The sequence below is a fragment of the Halichoeres trimaculatus genome, unplaced genomic scaffold, assembly GCF_033239565.1.
Source record: "Halichoeres trimaculatus isolate MK-OKI-2021-1 unplaced genomic scaffold, fHalTri1.1 fHalTri1_scaffold_18, whole genome shotgun sequence".
NCBI lineage: Eukaryota > Metazoa > Chordata > Actinopteri > Labriformes > Labridae > Halichoeres > Halichoeres trimaculatus.
The window spans coordinates 15,083,483-15,106,948 of NW_027437196.1; the positions used below are offsets into that span (position 1 = coordinate 15,083,483).

Consider the following 23,466-nt stretch of genomic DNA (forward strand, 5'->3'; position numbering starts at 1 on the left):
GATTGCTTTTCTTTCCTTCTGCCTCACGCAAAAACTAATGTAGAAAATACACAATGGTGTGAGAAAAAAGAGCATGTAGTCAAGTAAACACAGAGCTCAAACATCAACTGTCATGGTGCTGGGGGGGGGGTTTAAAAACCTTTGGCCTCTGTTTGGGGCTAGAGACCGCTGATCCACATGGGAGAAGCTGATTCAGTGTGATGGCAGAGCTGTGGTTTTACATCAAATTATGTCTTTGTCAGTGATTGCTTGTTAAGCAATATTTCTCCTCGAAACATGAAACAAAAGCAGACGAGTGGTGTTTAAAAATGAATGAAAAATAAAATCAGATTTCAGATTGAAAAACAAACAATGCGTTTAGCATGACAACAATGCTGAAAATAAACATCTGTTGATCTTGATTGCACTGTAAGCTGTGTTTTGCTTCTTTTGGGTTGGATTATTTGACAATGACATCAGCAGAATGAAACCAATATTGTGCCCGTGTAAACACAGTACTTTTCCTTTGTTATAGTGGCTGTTTAGCCTGATGAGACCTGGATGGATAAAACTGTTGCCTTTTCAGTCTAATCAAGATGTGGGAGTGTTGACACTGTCCATTTGTTTTTGAAAAGCCTTATCCCACCCAGTTCACTGGGTCGTAGGTGCACTGAGAGCCTTGGGCTGACAATGAATAAGGGACATGCTCAGACAAAGAGAATGGTAAAAATTCAGAAAAATAAAAAGCTTGGCTGAATTTTTCCAGTATTGTTTGACATAGATATTTATCACCACATATAGATGAATAAATCTTAGAAAAATCTCTTATTTTGCTTTTAAGATCCCTCTTCAAAGTGAGCTACATCCTACAAACCAGTTTCACCAATAAACTAATAGAAAATGTAGAGAGAGGTATTTTATAATCTTACAGGAACTTACTCAGGAGATGGTGCTATAAGCTAACAAAAGCAATACCATGGATGTAAACGTGGACATTGATGAGGCAGTTACAACCATCGTAACTATTAATGTAAGCATTGGCTGAGTTAAACAAAGTACTAGTCGAAAGCAGGATTACAAATTCTGTATGAATTGTACGACAAAGACCTACACAGGTTCACAGGAAGTGCCAGTTGTAGACTCTGCTGAAGCTAAAGGAGTCATAGTTTAAAGAGGGGGTACTGTGCTTTTGTAGGGGCTTTAAACTGTTTATGGTAAAAATCAAAATCACAATTAACCTATCTCGATTTTGGTTAACTCATGATTATCTTCCTCTCAACTCAGTTTATTCTGTAATTCTGAAATAAGTAACTGAAATGGACATGCATAGATGTAAAGTAGAGGGTTGTTTACTGAAGCAATGAAATTGATAAAACATATTAGCTTGAATGACGATTTGTGGGAAAAAAAAATAAATAAATAAATTTAGACGGAAATTACCAAGAGGGGGATAATTAAAATAATTGCCACAGCAGTTTTACATCGATTAGAATCTCAAATTGCTGATTTTTGTTATTTTTTGATTAACGCCCGACCCTACTTCTGGTACCCGGGTAGTAGATTCACATGTTTCAAAGCTCAATAAAATATCTTTTTTTCTCCCAGTGGTGCTGTAGAAAACTCTAGTTTAACCTCTGTCTGAAATGTTTTGTTTCAGCTGCTGTCTCTTAAATGGCTCAAATACACCAGGTCAGGTCAAATCCCGCTTCTTTGCATGTTCACTACAGATGTCAAGTCACACCAGATGTGTTCAGTCCAGCAAGCCGCATGACTGACAGACAACTGAAGCTGCAAGACTGAGGAGTTCTCGCGTTTCTCACTCCACTGATAAGTCTCTCTTCATCCATGTTGGGCAGTAAAACCTCAAACCTGTTGACTCGTGGCCTGGTTGTACTCTTTAGGTCAGTTTGTTGTTGTAGTAAAACTAAATACAATCTGATTTTGACACAGTTTGTTTTATTTTGGAGGTCACTGAGCTTCTTTTAGGTGGTTTCCCTGCACAACTTCCTGTTCCACTCAATCTGCCTACCAGTGAATTGATGCGTAAAAGAAATTGGATGGCTACGTATCTTCTGCGACCTGCCACAGCTGGACCGCAACAGAGCAGATTCGTATATGTAAATTGATTTGAACAGAAATCTATCTGATCAAGTGCTGTGACTAAGCTGGACCTAACCGGAGACAAACCTGGTGTATTTTCAGCCATTAGACTCAAACCCCCTTCCCTCTGATTGGTCAGCCCTCTAGAGGCTCAGTCGGTTAACTTTTTTCTATCCACTTTTAATAAACACAACCTTTAATTGCACTGACACAATGAGACAGCTTATCACCCTGCCCTTCAATACCTTGCATAAAAAAGCTCCTGAAGCGAAAACTTTTACAGTGTTTATCACCACATGTTCATTATGCAACACCTTTCAAAGGAGGCAAAGAAAAGTGGTAAAAGGTGTTTCAGCCTGTTTGAAGGCACTTTCAAAGTGATAATGAAAAGCTGTGGCGGTCCCTGAGAAACCGCAACAAATGTTATTTAATCAGACGCCTCCTGAGGCAGCTCTGACTCACAGATTCACATTCATTCACAGAAAAAGGTGCAGGGAGACAAAACGGTTTCTGTTTTGTTAAAACATCAGTGTCTGAGCATTACTCTGTCAATCATAAAGGAGAAACTCAATTAATGAAGAATTAATGAATCAGTAGAGAGAAATGTGCTCTCATTTATTGCTTTTTTTCCTCACACTGGGAACGCTGTGCTATCTCATCCCCTCTCCTGTCCCTCCTCTGTAATGTAGTTGCGTGTGTATACAACAGACAGCTGGAGTCTCACATGCACTCCTCCTGTCCCTGCCTGTACCCACAACAGCTATTTATCAAGGATTACTCGCAGACATAGTGGATAAAAGTGGAGCTTTCATAACTTATTTTAATTAAATTGTCCAACCTGACAGTGCTCTCTGAGTTTACTGTTTGTTGTGCTTCCAATTTTGAGTGAACAAGAGATTACAGCTTTCTTTGTGCAAGCTCTGTGATCAGTGAGCTGCCTTCGTGCCCTCCCTCCACGCCAAGCTCACAGGGAGTCACGGCCCCGTGTAAACTAACCCCGGCCCTCCTGTCCGTTTTACAGCTGAGTCACAGTCGTACATCAAGTACTGTTTCCAAACATGATAGATTTACAGTGCTGGGTCTGACAGGTAGCATGCTCCAGAGGAAATGAGAGAATTCAAACTGGCGTATTAAGTCAGGAAAGAAGGGCTGATATCAACACACGGGTAATAAAAGCAACCACTGGAAAAAGAGTCTGTAATCATTTTACAGAAATCAGGCATTGCGTGGATAGCTCTGACTGCTTAGCGCTGACAAATATCAGGGAGTGAAAGGAAACGTGCCAGTTTGTGCAAAAAATTACACCATGCGTGCATTTTTGTGACACATCAAACTAAAAACAACTCCTCTGTGCCCTTCTTGTGCCAACCGCTCAGCCTCAGCTGGATCAGGTTCAGCTTCAAATCAGAGCCTGCTGCCCTTATTAACAATATTACACTGTGGCCTGCTGAGTTTAATGCATTGTCATTAAAGAGGGGTAAACGGGTTGCTTTGTTGGAAAAATGCTCCTGTGCCATTTTCTGAGAGGAATAATATGAATTTGTTATTGCCAAATTGTTCTGACTTGGTCTCTATGCAAGCTGCTTGGCCTGCAAATGATTTCCCTCTGTGTTATTGAAGGACGCTTTAGTGGAAAACATGTAACATATCAAAACATCACTGCTTTTTTCTGAGAAATTAAATTCTGCTCTTGATTCTGTTGCCAGCTTTCAAGCATAAATGATGTCAGACTGTTTGTACTCTATTGTTAGCTCTGAAGTCTTGGAAGAGAAACACAAATGGTGAGAAGTCATCAAATTAATCAGTTTTGTGAGTCAACAATTGGAGAATTAGTTAATCCGTCAACAAAACTAGTAAAATCTATTTCATTTGCTTCCATTCTCTGTACTCCCTCATGTTGATTTACTGAAGATCAGTTAAAAACACTCCTCTCCAAACTTAAATGAAACATCCCATCGTGCTAAGACAGCATTAACACAACTTTTTTTGAGTTGGAGTGTGGTTTGCTTTGCTGACAAGGCAACACAAACCAGTCACTTAATGTAAAATACAGTTGCTCACATTCCTTGTGAGCACTAAGCTGGTCAGACCACCAAAGAAAAAGAGCAGCATCACTTAACAGAACAAATTTTGGTGTGCATTAGAAAGTATTTAAAAAAGACAAGATGATCGCTCCTGGAAGGGTAATATTATAGTGTGAACCCTTGGAGGTGTTATACAACAGTCTGACTGCTGCTGGTCAGATTCAAACTTAAGTACACATTCGTCAGAGATTTCGTGATATTTCTGTTTTCCTCATCACTCTTCTAGTGGCACATACAACCACAGGGTAGTGCTGGTGATTGGGATGTGGAGTGAGTTCAAAATGTGGGTAAAACTCAAGAGTCTGAAAACAGTCTTCCTGCCTCCCAAACACCTGGTTGTACACTTGAACTGGAAAATGAATGCTGTTTTAAAGAACAGCTGATGGTGCATTTCTTCATACAGAACCAGAAGAGTGTTTCATGCATCTGCTTTCTGAGTCACAAGGATGCTCCCAAGATCCATTTAGGGTGTCTCTTATCTGTTCAGGTGGAATTTCCCAGAAGTATCTTAAACATGGGAATACGGAGGATGGATCTTATCAAGTAGGGGTTATTTAGCAGAGTTTATGGGCAGCAGTGCTGGGAAATGTGAAAGCAGTCTATCTGACACATTAGGGTTTTTCCTCTTGATAAGCACTAACTGTTCAGCACCAATACTGCAACGCTACATGGATACATGCTCAAAGACACACAACAAACTGAGACTGAACACTTGTAGTATAACAACAAAAGAGGGAAAGAATTCATTGTGATGTAACAGCTACTGTTTCAACAAGCAAAAGATGAATTGGGAAATATACTGATGCAAACTTTAAATTTTATAAACCATTTGCATTATTTTAGTACTTCTCTTTGAGTTATGTTTTTTGTGCTTTTACTGATAGGACAGCTGAAGTCATTGGAAATGTTAACGATCACTTATTAATGAAAAAAAACTAGATTTGTAATATTACAGAATTAATACAAAGTGTTTATTTTTTCTTTTCCTTAAGTCATATTTTCTGTAGAAACACAATGCATAAAACTGAAAGTTTTGAACAGCAATGCATCAAATAAATGCATACGAAATGTTGAATGGGTTGCTTATCAAATTGAGAAGTTACAAATACTTTGATACTTGATGAAATATTAGAAGAAGAGATGCTGGAATGTGGGGAGTAGATGGTGGAGGAAGACATGCAGCAAAAGGGTCGTCCCTGGGAGTTGTACATTATTTACCAAAAACAACATGAACAAAATAGTGCTAGCTTGATGCTAATGGGAAGATGCATTGATATGCTAGTGGTTAGCATTGACAGCTTCAATGAACTTTAGTTACTGCATGGCCGTGGTCAGCAATTGGACCCGAGTAAAAAAAAAAAAAAGATTTATTAATGCTTGGAAACATTTTTATTTCAATATTGATTCAAACGTTCACAAAATCAAGTATTCTGAATGTAATGAAGCTCCTGGATATACAACTCTTGCTCAGTCCAGAGGTCCCCAAACTTTTCTGCCCATGACCCACAAAATATGATTTCGGAGGCCCCCTAACCCTACACTAATGGGAAAGGAGTAAGATACTTTAGTTATCTTATCAGGAGAAAATTAGACTACCTATCATGAGATAATGCTATAGTTCCTATATTAATGATGCTACAATAAACATGAATGAGACCCCTTGGTTGTTTTTTGGCAACAAAGAAAATACAACAAATACAATTTAACATTTTCTGTTCTCATTGTTATATTTCAAATCTAACCCTTATTATTTTTTCTGTTTTCACAATAATGGATAAAATATGCTCCTGTAAACAGATTTTTTTGTTTTTGGAAGGCATTCCATGACCAACCTCTCAGGGAAAGATATGAAAATTGAACCATCAAGCAGTGATCAAGTGTTAGATCCTGAGCAGCGGCTGTCTCTATGTTTAAGGTATGTGCGCACATGTGTACACATACACAGGCAAACTTTTCCCAAAATTACAGAACATGTGTCGGAAGTTGGCCTGTTGGCTTCATCAAGCTGTGACCCTCAACTCTCTCTGGATCGGTTTGCAGCCGAGTGTGAAGCGGCTGGGATGAGAATCAGCACCTCCAAATCTGAGTCCATGGACCTCAGCCGGAAAAGGGGAGAGTGCCCTCTTTGGGTCGGGGATGAGATCCTGCCCCAAGTGCAGAAGTATCTCGGGGTCTTGTTCACGAGTGAGGGAAGGATGGAGCGGAGAGGACCGGAGAGATCGACAGGCGGTTCGGTGCAGCTTCTGCAGTAATGCGGACGTGTCGTGGTAATGAGGGAGCTGAGCCGGAAGGCGAAGCTCTCTGTTTACCGGTCAATCTTCGTTCCCACCCTCACCTATGGTCATGAGCTTTGGATAGTGACCGAAAAAACAAGATCACGGGTACAAGCGGCCAAATTGAGCTTCCTCTGTAGGGTGGCGGGGCTCTCCCTTAGAGATAGGGTGAGAAGCTTGGCAATCTGAGAGGAGCTCGGAGTAGAGCCGCTGCTCCTCCGCGTTGAGAGGAGCCACATGAGGTGGCTCAGGCATCTGATGAGGATGCCTCCCAGACGCCTCCCTGGTGAGGTGTTCAGGGTCCCACTGGGAGGAGACCCCGGGGCAGACCCAGGACACGCTGGGGAGACTACATCTCTCGGCTGGCTTGGGAATGCCTCGGGATCCCCCGAGAAGAGCTGGACGAAGTAGCTAGGGAGAGGGAAGTCTGGGCTTCCCTGCTTAAGCTGCTGCCCCCGCAACCCGACCCCCATTAAGTGGCAGAAAATGGATGGATGGCTGGATGGATAGATGGATAGGTAGATGGTGTCGGAAGTTCAAAAATGTGATGCTACTAGTAGCATACAGTGTCTCGGAATAGTACTCTGGAAAAGAACTGGGCATATGCGAAAAAATGCAAAAAAAAAGTAATGACAGACAAAAGTTTTGTGGTGAGTGTACAAACATGATTGACACATCATGGGATCTAAATTTCTTTTTTATCGTGCATCCATTTCAGACTAAAAAAAAGACTCTGTGTGCAAAGGCCTTTAGTGTAAATTATCAGTTTAATGTAACTTGTTAGCAAATAAATTCGCAGGCTAACTTTTTATCTTGGCCATAAATTGAAATGATACTTTTAATGTTAGTCTGTCCTGGAAGAGCGCCGATCAGAAAATGTTGCTAGGCACGTTGTCCAAAGTCTTAGTGTCACCCCTCTGAAAGAGAAAAATGGGCGCCAAGAGAATATGATTCATTTCTTGGTTAGAAAATACCACTGAGTAGTTTTAGCACAAACATGCAGACAAGAGTTCTGTGATGGAAACTGATGGAAAGCAGGATTTGAAAAAGGTATTTCTGCTCTTATAACCTGCGTCTTTCATCGCAGTCTCAAGTTGGTTTTTATGCTCAATACATCAAGGCAAAAAGAGAAGAGGAGGACACACATGGATACACAAACACCAAGCTCCACTCAAAGTAGAGGAGATGAAAGGAGAAACCAGACTTCTGTGTCACTGAGTCTGTTGAGCACAAATCATTCCAAGCATTTGTTTATGTTGGAGCTGTATTGCACTCCTCCACCCCCAGGCTGCACAATAAAACACTGCTTTATGAGTTTACACCCATTTGTACAATTTGGACAGATTATGCTTTGTTCTGGCAAGTCGCCTGAAGTAATTTATGAAATATCTGAGAGAGTGCATCTGATTTACTCTAACATAAAGTGATTTCTTTATTCAAAGAGCATAATGTAATAAAAGAGTTATTTGCCTGAAGTTTCTACCTTGTGATCTTTGGCAGGACTCTTTTGTTTTTGGACAGCAGTGATGATGGGATGGATAAGAAAAACCATATCTGTGTTGTGCCTGAGTGGATGAAAGAGCACAGAGAGTCCTGATGAGGCTATATGGGGTTTAAAGTCTGAGAGGACAGTTATAAAATCATCAATTTAACTGTAAACGAACAACTGAATCAAAAAGATGACTGTGTGTATTCTGCAGACCTGAGGGAAATCTGATCCCACGACATATGAAAAGATAAGAGGAAATGTTCACTATAGAAAAGCACTCATGGGCACATTTGCCTTTTCAGTGAGCCCATTCGTCCCTATAAGAGATACAGATGACAGGGTATACCTGTGATTGTGTGTCTGAGAATATGTGTGTGCTCTTTGTGTCCATGCTGCAGTTTTGCTGTCTGGTATCACTCTGGTATCCTGCAGGCATGAGAAGGGCATTCATTTTTCAAGGATAACTATCTTCCCATGGCAACTGCTTCTATGAATCATTATCACAAGCATGCAAACACACAAGCAGTTTACTACGGTGTATGTTAGGCTGTCACTAAGGCTCCGTTTACATAACATTTCAACACAAAACACAAAAAAGGCAGTGAAAAAATTCTGTTTACACGGAAACGCTAAGGGAGTGAAAATGCTGTAGTAAGCATGGCAGGTCTGTAGTTGGCGCTATAACTGACTTGTCTAGAAGCAGCTTTTGGTAGATCTACACTGAAGTAGAGTTGGGCCACTCACCTGGTGTACTGGCTAATGCTAATTGCAGAAGTGGTGCATGTTTTTGAAGGACAGTCAGCAGATTCAGAAGACTGAGCAGCACAAGCGCAACATGGTAGTCCATAATGATCGTAACAACAGTACTGTTGTACTTTTGCATGCCAATGCTCAAAGCAGAGTGCAAGCAGAGCAGAGTATTAAAAAAGTTTCCTTTTTAGGTTAGCTAAAACGCTGTTTCCATGTAAACCAAAGGCCAAAACACAACAGTACTTTTGCATATCATCCTAAAACCGTTGTTGTGTAGCGGCCCCTAAGCAGGCCGTTAGTGGTTCTTAGTGATTTCCATACAAAGCACAGTCAAGCTTTGTTTCTGAGAAGGCTGTGTGCAATGAGAAGAAATACAGCAACCTCTGTTTCATAGGAGGTGAGAATTCTTTCAACCAATCAACAGACTTCAGTGTTTCTAGTTCCACCTTTTGGGGTAGGCTCAGTATGTCTGGCACCCCAACAGAGGAGTACTGAAAAGTGCAGATAGGTAATTTGGGGACTTGTCCCAGTTTTAGTCTGTTGAAACACCACAAAATGCATGCCGTACCAAACTGAGACAAACCGAGACAAACCGAACTGAATCCCTTGATGGAGACAGGGTTTAAGACTTAATGTACCCCTATCCAGAGAACCTCAAACTTACACCTTTTTTTCAAGTAAAGGAAGCACATCCTCTTCCATGATTATTATTTTTTTACTTTTGGAGTTCCTATCCATATTTCCTTGAACAGTTAACATCATTTAAGCGAGAGTATGAGAGCACCAGTTAATCACAGTTTTGAACCCTGCACAATGCCAGTGGTCCTGCCAAACTTCTCTTTTGGGGAAATAATTGCAAAGCAGCTTGACAGTCGATCCTAAGGTGGTTGGTGATACAACTCCTTCTAAGGATGTTCTGGAAAGGTCTGCTGGTAAGGACTTCCTGGTTAGGTTGAATAGATCATTAGATAACAAACTTCACAACACCTTAACAGCTCTTCGATAGCTCTTATTCATCCAGAAAGGACAGGACATTGCAACAAGCAGGAAACACGGTGAGAGTGGGAAATCATACGCAGGAGAGGGGCTACAAGTTTAAGGATGGGTACCAAATTAGGTACTTTTATAGGTACCGACCAAGTTCTGTCTGTACCGAGTAATGACTCCCGTAAAATCAAAGGGTACCATGTTTTGGTACCTAAACGCATCCTTGTGACTGTGAGAGTGGTAGAGTAGGCGACTTTCCATGATGGACATGAACACAACCTTGCAAGGTTATATAATGAAGAATAGATGTGTAAAATAGAAAAACTTAAAAACTAATACTTATTAACACATTAACACACAAAAATTTGAAAGGTACCAATCCCTACACAAGTTAGATGTAATCCCAAGCCAGCCAGTTGAGGGCTACCTAACTGCTAAGCCATACTAGTGCCCTAAAGCAGTTCATGGGATTCCATTTTCAACATGTAACATGTCTTGGTGACATGTTGAGAATTTTCTCCTTTGCTTGGAGGCTTGAAAGAAGTGGGGTAAGGGATGAGAGGGAGGGGAAAAGATGAACTGTTGGAGAAAGATTTTCAATGTGAATGAGAGAAAAATGAGAAAAGCATGACTGTAACTTTGGATTGTTGAGTTCAATCTGCAGTAACAAAGCCTCTCTTGCTTAAAATATCTAAAAGAGACATCCAAAAGAACCTTTTTTGAAAGCTCGTACATTACCAACATGTTTTCATGACAGGCAAATTTTGCTGTTCTTTGTCAAGACTTTGTCAAGACCCAGGACTCAAGAAGTTTCAAGAAGTGTTAGGATGTGACTGCTTTTGCCGGCTCTATCTGTCTTTCTTTTATTGTTGTCTTTCTGCTGTTCTATGCATGCCAGGTATCTTACTGTGTGTCTTCAGCTTTTTACTGAAAACTGCTTCCATGTGGAGCAGAAGAAAGGTTTGATAAGAGCAACAAAACTGACACAAAAAAAGAAAGAAATTGGGTGAAAAAGGATATGAAGTCTCAGTACTCGTCAGAGGAAGTGAGTGAGGTCAATGTTTTAAAAAGAACCTGTCTTATAATGCTTCTGAACCAGACAAAAACTGCAACTGTTTGTACAGAATCTTTCCCAGTGCACATGATCCATACTGTTCCCTGCAGAGAAAGCAGCAACTGCCAGATCAGTATCTGAGCATCATCACAGGAGGAAATGTCACAGAGCAAAGCACCCCCAGTCATTCAACCCACTATTCCTCCAGCTGACATTACGTATTGGTCATAACCAAATGAGGGCTGGGTGGTGGTGGGCGGCCTCTGACTCTTCTCCTTTTCTCCACACAGGGAAAGTCCTCTCTGAAAATTCCAGCTGTGACAGAATGCAGGATGCGTGCACCCCCATGCCCCTGGGACCGGAGGAGCAGGAGGGAAGCTGGGAGCGTCATGGACAGACTGGAAGAGCCCAGGATGAGTCATTAGAAAAGGTGTTCCACTGATAACCAGGGAATCTGGGATTGTCTGCAGAGATAGTTGATGTCACCGGATTTCTTAATAACCAAAGTATTTTCTTGATTCATTGATAACTTATGAGAATCATGTGGGCAGAAATTTCCAATGACTGTTTCAGTAAATCCAGTTAGAGCCTGCTTTTAACACAGTTTAACATTTTATTGTCATGAGTTGTTTCAAACGCAGACAAAACAAAAGTCATGCTTTTCAGAAGTTGAAATTCAACCTCTGTTTATATCACGAGCCAAGTGTGGATCTCATGCCTGATATCTTGCTATTTTAGAGGGGACTTCTCAGCAGTGTTAAGAAGCTTTTAAAACTATTAAAACTGACACAAGGCTTTCCATTTCAGAATCAAACCTTTAAGAGGGTTTTCTGGAGTCCAAAAAAGACGGTTGGCTACCTCTGTCCCTTCCTAATCTACATTTTAGAGTACAGGAACTTCAAATCTTAAGTCCCAGGAACCTTTCTTGAGCCCTGTTTCCACTAAGCAGTTCTGTTTGGATCAGTACAATTTGGTACGGGTTGGATCGGTTGAGCCTGATCCTGTTTTTTTTTCCACAACCAACCGTGCCCCCTCGTGGTAGGTGGCGTGTAAGCCAGAGGCCGATAGCCATGTCAGCTACGTAGTAGTGGGACGCCATAGCTGAGTGACACAGTGTACCCTGCTAAAAAATCCAATGAAGAAGAAAAAAGCAACACAGTAAACAAAGAGCAATGATGGAAGATGGAAGACCCACATTAGCAGTCTGCAGTATTGTAGCTTCACCTTTTTGGATCGGATCAGTTTAGTCTGGCACCCCAACGGGAGAGTCCTAAAAAGTGGGACAGCTCATCTCAGTTATTTGGGCATCTGTCCCGGGTTCAGTCAGTGGAAACGCCACAAAATGCGTGTTGTTCCAAGTGTTAACTTAAAACTCTTTACTGATGTTTATGTTATGGAAACTTCAAGCTTTTCTAACTCCGTAAATCAAAAGCAAGAGCATAGAACTTAGCTGAACAGATCTGCACTATGGATTGGCCCTTTGTAACCAATAGGGATGGGCAAGTGCTCGTATCAGTATCGGGTGCCAATTCCAGCAGCAGATACTCAAGGCAAAAAAATGAACTTTCATTGAGTAAGTCCTCCTCACCAGTAGTTGGCACTACATTGCTGTGGTTTGACATCACAGTATGTGCGCCAGGTCCTCTCCAGACAATATTAAAAAGCCAGGGAAAATTTACAGTTACACTGCTGATTTTGCACTTTGGTGCATTTTTTAAAAATGACTAAAACTGACGGTTTAGTTACAGTTAGGTTAGTTTGATTCTGCAATTTTGTTAATTTGTTAGCATGTATGACTTTGTATTGTTAGTCACATTGACAGTGCTGCTGTTTGTCTTGACTGGAACACTTTTAGAAATGACTATTTTAATCCTAAAAGTGTTTTTCTTCCCAAAAAAGGTTGCATAAATAAAAAAGAGAGAAAGAAAGAAGAAACCAATGTGAAAAAGTCAGAAATTCGAAATCATCAAGACGTGGTTATTGAATCTGATCTAAGGATTAAGCACTCATCGCAAAAGTAGACTTGGATGGTAAGAAATTATGCACGGACCCTTCACCATAAATAAGATTCATTAAGACACTGATAAATGCACGTTTCATATTAACGCCATATTTCCTCATCAGGGCACTTTCTGAATGAATCAATACTGGTCTTTGTGGTGATTAGAGCGCTGATGGATCAGAGCCAGGCTGCCCTTTTAATGGGCAGATTTTCCATCAACATGACTCCGGATCACTCTTATTCATCATAATAGGTAAGGACACAGGCATATGGAAACCTTCGTTTCCTTGCAGCATCATTAAGGTGACTGATTGTAGATTTGGCCTGTCACTCCACCACATAGTCAGTCGTCTGACGAAGAGAATTCGTATTCAGAAGGTCTCGCTTTCATTAATCCAGGGCTCGACTTCAGTGAAAGAAAGACACCTGGTGGAAACATAAGTGACCTTGGGATAAAATACGCTCCGAGGTCTTTTCTGTTTCAGATGCACACACGTCCCCTCACCCCTCACTGTAAAGCTAAAGTGGCATAGGAAAACAAAAGAGACCATGAAGAACAGAGACACTGTGTGTGTTTAGAAACTCATCACTGTGACATATGACATTGACAGACAGACGCTGGGAAACAGATTTTCTCCTCTAGCATGCAGACATTTGTCTTTCACCCCTGTTTTTTCATGCATGGATCAGATAGGAGAAGATGTGAGCCAGATGCTAGACCGTCTGCTGACTTGACTCAGTTACCCAACACACTAACTGAATCACTGACTTCTCCTGGCAAGATGCTCACATTTTAAAAATAAGACCCACACGTCTGGCACCAGAAAACCTTACAGCAAGACTTTCACGAGCCAAAGTTTAGGGAGAAAGCACAGCAGACTTTGATGTCTTTGTGAAGTTCCTCTGTCTGTTACTTTAAAGAGCTTCATATGTAAAGACTGCAGAATCAGTCTCATAGATCCACACTGTTAAAACCTTAGCGCTATATGAACAATTTCATCTTTGCCTGTTACAAAATGGGTGCTCAAATACTTGAGAAAAGCAGCAGTTTAAGGTTTTGAAAGTGAGGAAATACTGCCATCTGGAGGCCATCTTTGAAAATGACATGATCCATATTAACCTCAAGAATAAATACTCCATCAGGTTAAGTATGTGAGCTCTAAGTGTCTATGAAGCATAACTGTGATCATCTCACTTCTGCATTTAAAAATATATCATATTCTAGACAAAAGCTAGGCAATTAATAAAAAAATAATTGGAAATGACATTTCGCGCTTCTGTCTTAAAACTTTCATGTTTATGCCTATTATTTCAAATTCCCCCTTGTAATTCCCTCCCTCTGCTAATACACTATTGCAAAGCATGAAGCCAGAAAACCGGCAGAAGAAAGTTATTTTCTATATCAACACCACAGTATTAAAATTACTTATTTTGCTAGCAAGAAATCTTTTTTTAAATTTTCTCCTTTTTTAGGAAATGTGATTTTTTTTGCCGAAAACATTTCTATTCTAGATGATGTGTGTTTTTAGTAACATTGTTTCAATACATAAACCTTAACTTTTGATCTGTGCATGCTCATTTCAGTGCCTTGTTTCAAGATTATACAAATATTTACAAAATAAACTGGGTTGAAATTGTAATAATCATGCATTAACCGAAATCGAGATAGAAGGTGCAATTATTGTGATTTTGATTTTTGTCATAATCACCCAACCTTATTTTAGATACATATAACAGCATAAACTCCAGTGATCGAATAATATTTATGTAAAGCTGACATTATAGTGAAACCATCTGTCTAAACACACAGGACTGCTGTAAAATGAATGCCTTTGAAACAGAGGAAAGCCGTACCTCAATTTCATTCTAGGTAAGTCAACACATTCAAAGCCTTCAGTAACATTCTTTCACAGAGGGAGGCGAAATCATTAATTGCACTTCGGTGGCATGTTTATGGAGTTTTGGAAATGGCTGGATGACTCCAGTAAAGCAAAAAAACGGAGGGAAGACAGAAAGTTGACAGAGACTAAGTTGCAGAGGGACCCTGTAAGGGCACCACGTTCATCAGTTTAGGAAACACATGGAGCGGAGGACCACGTCTGACACACATCTGAGCCTCTGGGATCAAAGAAACGCTGCAGTTTGAGGCCATCAGAGATAAATCAAGACCATGTCCTTACTAAGTTAAAAGCATCTGAGGGAACAACTTCTGCTTCTTTTACTTTCTAGTTCTACAAAGCAAAGCATGGACTTAATTACATTTTTTGTTTATAGTTTTGTAGACGTTACTCTCAGATGGCTTTGGGTGAGAAGAAGTCTCTGTTTTCCAACAGTAAATATCACAGTACTGCACCTGTTGTACTGGCAACTAGCAGTTATGCTTACTGGTGATAACTAGAGGTTTTTAATGTGAGAGTTTTGTGATATTCTACAAGCAAAAAGTAAACAGTTTCCAGGTGCCCTACAACCACTGTTAGCGGAAATATCCCATTAGAGCCAGAGGCTGGTGAAAACAAGAAAAGAAAAGAAAACCAACTCATCACTACACATTTGTGATCTTAGTAGTATAGACAAGCTGTTTGAAGGGGAAATAGTTCATAACAGAAGCAAAACAGAGGGAGAAAGCAACACAGTTAGAGAACCCTAACTCCCATTGGCAGTAACCTGAGGACTGTTAAAAAACATCTACATCTAACATTCTAGGTTAAAAAAATCAACTTAGGCCTAAATTCTTTAAGTCATGTGACCAGGATTGTGAGAATCTAGATTTTCTAGCTCCCCGGAATGCATCAGAAATGATCAATCTACATTTCATAATAAAAACAATTATTTTGAAAGGTTTTTTTTCTCTTCTTGAGACTTGACGAAGTAAATCCTCATCATGATGTTATGATTTCTAGACACTAGGGCCTAAAATGTAGAGGATAACCAACCTTTTTTCTTATCTCGGGCCCAGTGTGGTGCAGTCAGCCAGGACAAAGCCTCGGTGAAACCTACCATTTACAGTGAAACTGAGACTATTCACAAAAATATAAAAACAAAAAAATTAAAATAAAAACTTAGCCAATACTGCTACATACACCACTTTGCCATAACGCGACTGTGAGACCACCTGCCTTGTACTGACAGGCCCCCTGTCATCAGGTCAATGCTAATACAGCCTTAATCTGAGTAGACATGGACTCCACTGGACCTCTGAAGTTGTTGTTGTGCTGTGGTTCTGGCACCAAGAACTTTGCAGCACATTCTTCAAGTCCTTGAAGTTGAGACGTGGAGCCTCAATGTATCAGACTTTTCAGCAGTGGATGGGGGTCAGAATGGTCACGCTGACCTGTCTGACGCCACACAGTCACACTAAACAAGCTGTGATGCACTGAGAGCACTGACACCTTTCCATCAGAGCAAGCATCAAATATTTCTGGAGTCAACTAAACTCTTTTAGCTCGTACGTTAGATCACATCACACAGACCAGCCTTCACTACCCTAACACATCAGTGAGATTTGCCCTACTTTGACCCTTTCACTGGTCACTTAAACCTCTTTTAGCCACTACTTACCTTGTCTAAGTTGTAAAAAATCTTAAGATTTAGACATTTTTTTCTTCTCAATACACATCTGCCTCAATAATTTTAAGCCTCATAACTTTTAAAAGACCAAAGTGAATGTGACACAGAGACTCTCTTTAAGAATTACAGGACCTTATCTAAGAATAGACACTGCTGGCAGCTCATCCCTGCTGTGGACTACGCCAGAGTCTACATCCTGCAGCTTTGGGAGTGACACAGTCAGCACTTTAGCCGGCATTGCAAGTTAATTTTGTGGAGCTCACCTTTGGTTGAACATCCCTCTGAAGTTGTAGTTGGCTCTGTAGTTGGGCATGGGCTTGGGATCCAAAGGCCTGTAGATGGCTGGCTCCCCTCTCTTCATAGCCAGACCATTCAGCTCCACTGTGGGTGTTATGCTGCCTGTTGGTCAAATCGATTTTGAAAAATTAAAACTCATTTAATAAAACTTGTAGAAGAAGTTGAATAATTAATCATAAGCTGAGATTCACTGAAGTAAATAAAATCATGTATTATTTGTTTTTACACAGGGACAACATGAGGGTATCTGTACCTTTCCCACCTGTCTGATTCATGCACTGTTAATCCCTCAGATCCGCACGGATGTTGCATAACCTTTCACAGAGCTTCACTAATCCTGTTAAGTGACTGCTATGAGGTCTTAAACTACTACAGTAGTAATATTTCAGAGAGCAGATAAGGTGACACAGACTGAGGGAATTAATTTGAGCAGAAAAAAACATAAGCCAGTACTGAGCCTTTGGTGAAAGAGTCTGTCCTGCTTTGTTCTATACATGGGTCACTGAAATCTAATCAAGCCTGGAGGCAAAAAGTCCACAAAACTGAAGCCCTGCATAAATGATGAAGAGAGAAGCTACAGCAAGAAAAGATAGAAGTGCTATTTTCTCTCTTGCATTCTTGACACCTGCCATCATCTGTGTGATCACATACAAAGGTCAAGCCACCCAAAGCAGAACAGTTTCTTCATGAGCTGATTCACAATCTTCTTCCAAATTCATGTTTCATTTCTGTAATTCAGTGAACACTTTGTAGGTGCCAATGCAACCTGAAAGAAAAGTTAAAACCACCCTCAACTGAATGCAACCCCAAAATTATCAGGAGGTTGATACTTTCCTCCCTCTTAAGGCGGGTACACACAGGATTATCAGGCTGATTTTTGTCCCGATCTCCCCCTTACGGTCAAATCCAGCAAAGGCCTGATTGTCTGGTGCTTGCAAATGGCATTGTGTCTTACTTTCCTGTGAATGAATGAAAATGTTTAATATTTGTGACTAGAAATCCTGTAATATGTGGGGTGCTCTGAGAGGAGCCGAGCAGGTACAGCATGTCATGTCACATGTACCAGCTGACTGACCAGAGAGGAAGTAAGAAATCTATCCGGAATACTTGTGAGGACTTCACTCACCACCAACCCGTAGAGTACTGCATACAGCCCATGTTCTTGCCGTCTCCATGACTTTATTTCATAATAGTTTGGTTTTTTTTTCCAAAAAAAATTTTAGAGGCCAAAAACACGGTCATAGCTTCTTCTGGCTCATCTATGTCTGTTTACACCAAAGCCACGGTTTACCACGCGAGATTTGGCATAATGCGCAAAAAGATGCGGATACTCTGCTGAAGAATCTGTCTTTGGTTATCATCAAATGTGCAGTCTCTAAAAGTGTGAAGGTTTGAAAAGTCAGCCTTTAGTGGTTATGTCAAGAATCAAGTACTTGGCTTAATGTTTGCATGATGCAGAGACTCCTGAGTTCAGTTTAAAACTATGGCAATGCAAAAATACATGCTAGAGTTGTTCAGTTTTGTTAGGTAATAATTGTCTTATTGGACTTAATATGAGTCACAGGCAGGTCTAGAAAAACGTCTTATTTCAAAAATGACACCTGGATTGCTTAGAAAAAATAAAAATATCTGTCAGTGTGTTCAGAAAGATTTACCTGTTTCCTTTTTTAAGACATTCTTATTATTTCAAGAAACTTGACAAATATGTTTTTCTTACCATTGGTATTCAAAGTTATATCCAGATTTCTTTTTATGATTAATTCTGCTCCATCTTGACCATTTAATGGTATGTTGAATGGGTCCATTTCTTTTTTTCTGCCAAAATCTTTGAATTGCTGAAGCTGAGGCAGCACTCATGCTCCAAGAAGTGCTTAAGTTTCATCACTTTTTCAAAAGTATTGAACATTCACTAGTAACTAATTAGTCAAACATCTCATTACCACAGATCATTAAAAGAGTCAAATGTGTATCTCTGTAACATCAGCCAAAAGAAGTGGACACAAAAGGTGGTTTGATGTAATCTTTCACTGATTCTCTCCAAGCTGATGTACCTGGGTTGCTGTTGATGTCCACTTTTGGGGAGCGGGGCGCTGGCCTGGGAAGGACACTCTCCTCCAGAGCTTTGGCAGCTGTGGAGTGCTGGGCCTTTTTAATGCTGGTGCCCTCTGCCTCCCACACCTGCTCCCCAAGAGTCAGCTGCACGGTGAAGATCTGCGACAGTGACACCCAGAGACAGAGGGAGACACTTACTATCATCATCTGAACCAAAATCCCTCATAAACTCAGAGAGTAAGGTTCAATACGCTTAATACACTAAGACCCACTCATGAAACCAGCAAACAAAACCACTTACAGGGATGTTTAAAAATCAAAAATAACTGTACATTTTCAAGATCAGGTGAATTTATTGTCTTGTTACATGAATCTTATACCAGAAATAAACACAATCCTATTTTTCATATTACACAGAATCAACCATAGTAACATGTCTCCATGCCTTACCTTAGCATGTGCAGGGCCTCGCTCATTGAGGAGCTTGTACTGTGGTTGGATCCTATTGAAACGGGCTAACTCATTCACCAGACACATTGGAGTTTTCTCTTTAGGGTTTGCCATGTTCTCCTGGGGCGGGCCTGCAGCGGTAAACAGTGAAAAACATTAAGCTCAAAATTATTTGAGATATATTTGAGCCACCTTTTTCTTTATTCACCTGTTTTTATGTTTTTATCTGCATCTTATTGACATTTCCTCTGATGTTATCTTGTTGTTACACAGTGCTGTTGTCACATTTTATGCATTTATTTGTTTAATTTTAAAGCTTCATGTTACTGCTCTAACTACTTTTTGAGATTCCCCCCATATTACCACTTTTATTCCTTTCATATGCATTTTCTCTTGTTGATCTTTTGTAACTTGTTCTTTCTTTTATGATACATTTTCTTGACTTCTCTCAGTTACGTCAGACTGCAGAGTGTGTATTCTGTTGTCTTTCAGAACCCCTGTCTTCAATTTGTCTGTCTTATCATTTTGTAAACACACATTCTCCAAAGGGCTGGGCTAGAACAAACATTTTTTTCAATTCAATTTGTTTTTTCCTTTGATTCTTATTGAATTATTGAATCATTAAATCCAGAGACTGATCGCCTAAAACCAAAACCCACCTTTGCCACATGAGAGGTTGGTACAAAAGCAGTAAATAGAGCTGCCCTGTTGAGGGGACTGAAGAACTTTAAAAGCACAAATCTTGTAGACATGAGCAGGATAGAAGACTGAATCCAAAATATCCAACACAAAGGTAAAGATGTACAGACTACAAAATTGTTGGAGTGTAAAATGCTGAATAAATGCACGGTATACATTTGTGCCAGAACTCAGTGGGACTGACATTAAGGTCTCTAACCAATGATGTTTCTATACAGGGATGCAACGCCCCCGATCCTGGTATTGGATATGGCCTGAGCAAGCCCCTCAAAGCTGGATCAGGTATTGGTGCTGATCCATGGTGCCGATCCAGGCAACCAGCTCTGTGCCTTTTATACCTTGTTACCTCGGATCCACTTTCTTTGTTTTTTGCTACATTTCCGGTCTACAGGGTATTAAAGTTTACAATTACAATTATTATATCAAGCAATTTCTTTATACATTCAGAAGCTGTGTTTTTACCAATCTGCTGGTAAACATTGAAACATTTTTAGTTTAAATAAACATTAACTTCAGTAATTCCATATGCTCATTTTTTTGCCTTTAACCCAAAACATTACCAGTCTTAAGACTCTTATCCCACAGTAGGGGATGCAGGTTGTTATTTAACACTGGTATTGGAATGGTATTGGTATCAGTTGATACCCAAAGCCCACATATCAGTATTGAACATGAAAGCCTGGCACAATGTTTCAAATCATGAACTTTAGGGAAGAAATTCTGTCTGTAGCAACCTCAGTGGACAACTAGTTTTTCCTACTTGTGTGTTTGACATAAGGCTGAACACAAAATATTTTATGACTTTGGGTTTGGTTTTATGTGTTGAAATTTCTAGTTTTGCAACAGGCTAGAAGGTTCTTGGTACAATTAAAAGCTCACAAAGAGTCTTTCTCATGTTGGAACAAACTGGTATTGAAGTGTATTGGATGTTTAATCAGGACTTAGAGAGAAGGGATGAAATGGATTCAGGCAGTCACCCAGCCGTATATGGATGTAGATGTGTCTTTAAAGTAATAATGATTACTATTACCTGACGGTGTGGCAGACACAGGGGCGTCCCCATATCCGACTGCAGGAGCAGGGCAGGCGGGTGTGGGGGCCGGGCCTGTGCCATTGACGGAGGGCTGCAGACCCAGGGGTCCTGGGCTGGCCATGGCCGGCGGGGGGACTCCAGTGGAGAGGCCAGGACCAGCCAGGGGTGCTGAGGTCTGTACTTTCACTTGAGCCATGCTCTTTTCCTAGAAGCAGACATCAATGAACGACTTTAAATCTGTCAGAAAGACCAAAACTGTAAGCAAACGTCGTGCTCTGCAAATAAAAAAGAAGTTTCAAAATGTTTTATTAAGCTTGTATTTGTCTGCACATGTACTCAAGTAACCTGTCTGCACTAGCTTTTTCTGCAGGATTTACAGCTGTTCGCTGTCATTTAACAGACTTCTGTGGGCAAAGCCGGGAAAACAGACTTCAAACTGAGCAGCTCTAGGCCTATCTCACATTCTGATCCACTGGCAGCTAATACACTCAGACAATGAAGCTTTATTTGAAGGAGCTCTGCTCATGTTACTGCTGCTAAGCTTCCTTGAAAAAAAGGAGATTCCTGTGATAGCAGCCTAAAAAAAGACACTCAAATGCTTTAAATGTGCAAGGGAAGAGAGGCACGAACATGAACAGGTTGATACAAAAAATAGAGACAGAAAGTTACAAACACACACACAAGGTTACTGCTGCAGAGACATTATATGCTTCTATGTGTTTTTCATCAGCAGAAGTGAAACAATAGAAGCATCAAATTCAAACAGGTGCATTTAAAAGACAAGGTCCTTGTTTCTGGGTCTTGCTGTGATGGCGTCACTACAGGTCAAGATAAATATGTAGAAGGCTCTGAGGGGAAATGAGGGAAATTCTTTTCACATCGCCAGGGAGGTCAGAGCAGAGTCAGAAAAAGAGACCCCAGAGAGATGCAGCACCTTACACTACATGTCAAGCGTAAGGATGGAATTTAACTCTTGCAATTCCAGAAAAATGTCATAATCCTAGATCGACATTTAGTGTTGAAGCAAACTAAGATTGCAAATCATCTTTTACTCTTGAATGAAAAAAAGTGTTTTTATAGGCTGAGAAAACAGGTGTCAGCTGAATCCAGTGCATACAAATAAGACTATGGCTGAGGCGTTTCCATAACACAGCTGAAATCTACTATTACCTGAAAATCCAATGCATTTTTTAATCTGATCCGTCGCCTTTACTCATTGCATACTATCGATTATTTACGTCCATCTGCATCTTGCATGCCCTGAGGTTCTCGAGGTCACAATTTGTCTTGCTTTTCTCTCATTTCCCACCGCAACATGCATTAGGAAGACTTAAAAGTGCAAGATAAATGCATGTCCGACTTATACACATATATCTAGTTGGAACATAGAGGTGGTGTTTAGCTTGGTTTGACTGAATGACTAACAGGGCTGTCTGCAACCCCTGAACCTTCATAATACAGCTTCGTCCAGCTTAGCAGGAAGCTAGCATTACCCAGAAGAAATCGGCGTTCCCTGCAAATGTCAGCTGTTGAAAACGAATTAACAGAACTTGCAAGCACGTATGCTGTCATGACGCTGTCTCTGTGATTTCCTATGATGAATAAACACCCCATAGCCTCCTCCAGCAAAGCTAGTTTAGCCGGTTAGCGCTCATCATGGCTGATCGGCCGAGCACCCCTCTTGCTAGCATCTCCGTACCGCCCCATCCTTCACAAAAAGCCTGGGGAATTTCAGTCCACGGTAACAGCGTGTGCAGACAGCCCACGATGTGACGAAGAACAAAGTGACTATCTGACAACAAATGGACACGTAATTTAGGGTATTTTTTACCTTTGTCCAGGGCCAGACCCCAGTTACACCTCCGACATTGGCAAACACTAAAGAGAACTGGATGGAAGAGGGAACGGACCACGTTATTTTTCTGGGCAAAAGGTTGAAATGCAAATTTCAGGCAAATGACTGGCCTTTCCGATTATTTGTGCATGTATTTCGTGTTTTATTGACTCGCATATGGTAAGTATTGTTTGGCGTCGCTTCAAGACCATTACGGCCAAGATAAATCCTGAATGAATCAACCACCCCCACGGTGGTGAAAATGGTTTAGTCCCGGTTTGCTTCCTCGGAGGCTGGAACAGTTGTAACTTTGATTCAGAGCAAACACTATCAGCAAATGGCATTTAGCATCCTGGCACACTTTCATTTAAATTTTTACACATGCATTGAAAAAAAATAAAATAAAATAAAAAAAAGGCATTGCTATATAGCTGAAGTTCCATAACATAAGTTTATTAAATACTTAGTTTTTTTTTCTTTTTTTTTTTTTTTTTTTTTATAAAGACCACGCATTCTGAATTACTCGATTTTTTAAATTTAATTCTGTACTTGTTTAGGATTCTTCTTTGAGTCAAATTATTATAAACAAATGTTAATGTCACCAGTTTTGTCTTTTTTTTTAATTAATTTTGGTCAAAATCTTTAACAAAAACCTAAAATACTCCGCTGTTCCCTGATAACAGCTTGCGTTGAGTATGGGTCGACACTGAAAGGGTCCACATCCACTCCAGTGGATTCAGGGATTTGAGTTGCAAGAAATGGTAGTTTGTCAAGAGTACTTGTGCACTGTGACCACAAGATGGTGCCACCAACCAG

The 23,466-nt window shown here is 40.4% G+C and overlaps 1 protein-coding gene across 1 annotated transcript in view; it reads right to left on the reverse strand.

The window, feature by feature from the left end:
• The window catches only part of stau2 (staufen double-stranded RNA binding protein 2), a 112,122-nt gene extending 89,324 nt beyond the window's left edge, over positions 1 to 22,798 (reverse strand). The window contains exons 1-5 of the mRNA XM_074693725.1: positions 22,648 to 22,798; positions 20,814 to 21,021; positions 19,085 to 19,215; positions 18,634 to 18,793; positions 16,549 to 16,684 (exon numbers count right to left, since the gene is read on the reverse strand). Of these exons, the coding sequence (XP_074549826.1) occupies positions 16,549 to 16,684; positions 18,634 to 18,793; positions 19,085 to 19,215; positions 20,814 to 21,012 (626 nt within the window). The 5' untranslated portion in view covers positions 21,013 to 21,021; positions 22,648 to 22,798. The remainder of the gene's footprint in view (positions 1 to 16,548; positions 16,685 to 18,633; positions 18,794 to 19,084; positions 19,216 to 20,813; positions 21,022 to 22,647) is intronic.
• Between the last annotated feature and the right edge of the window lie 668 nt (positions 22,799 to 23,466).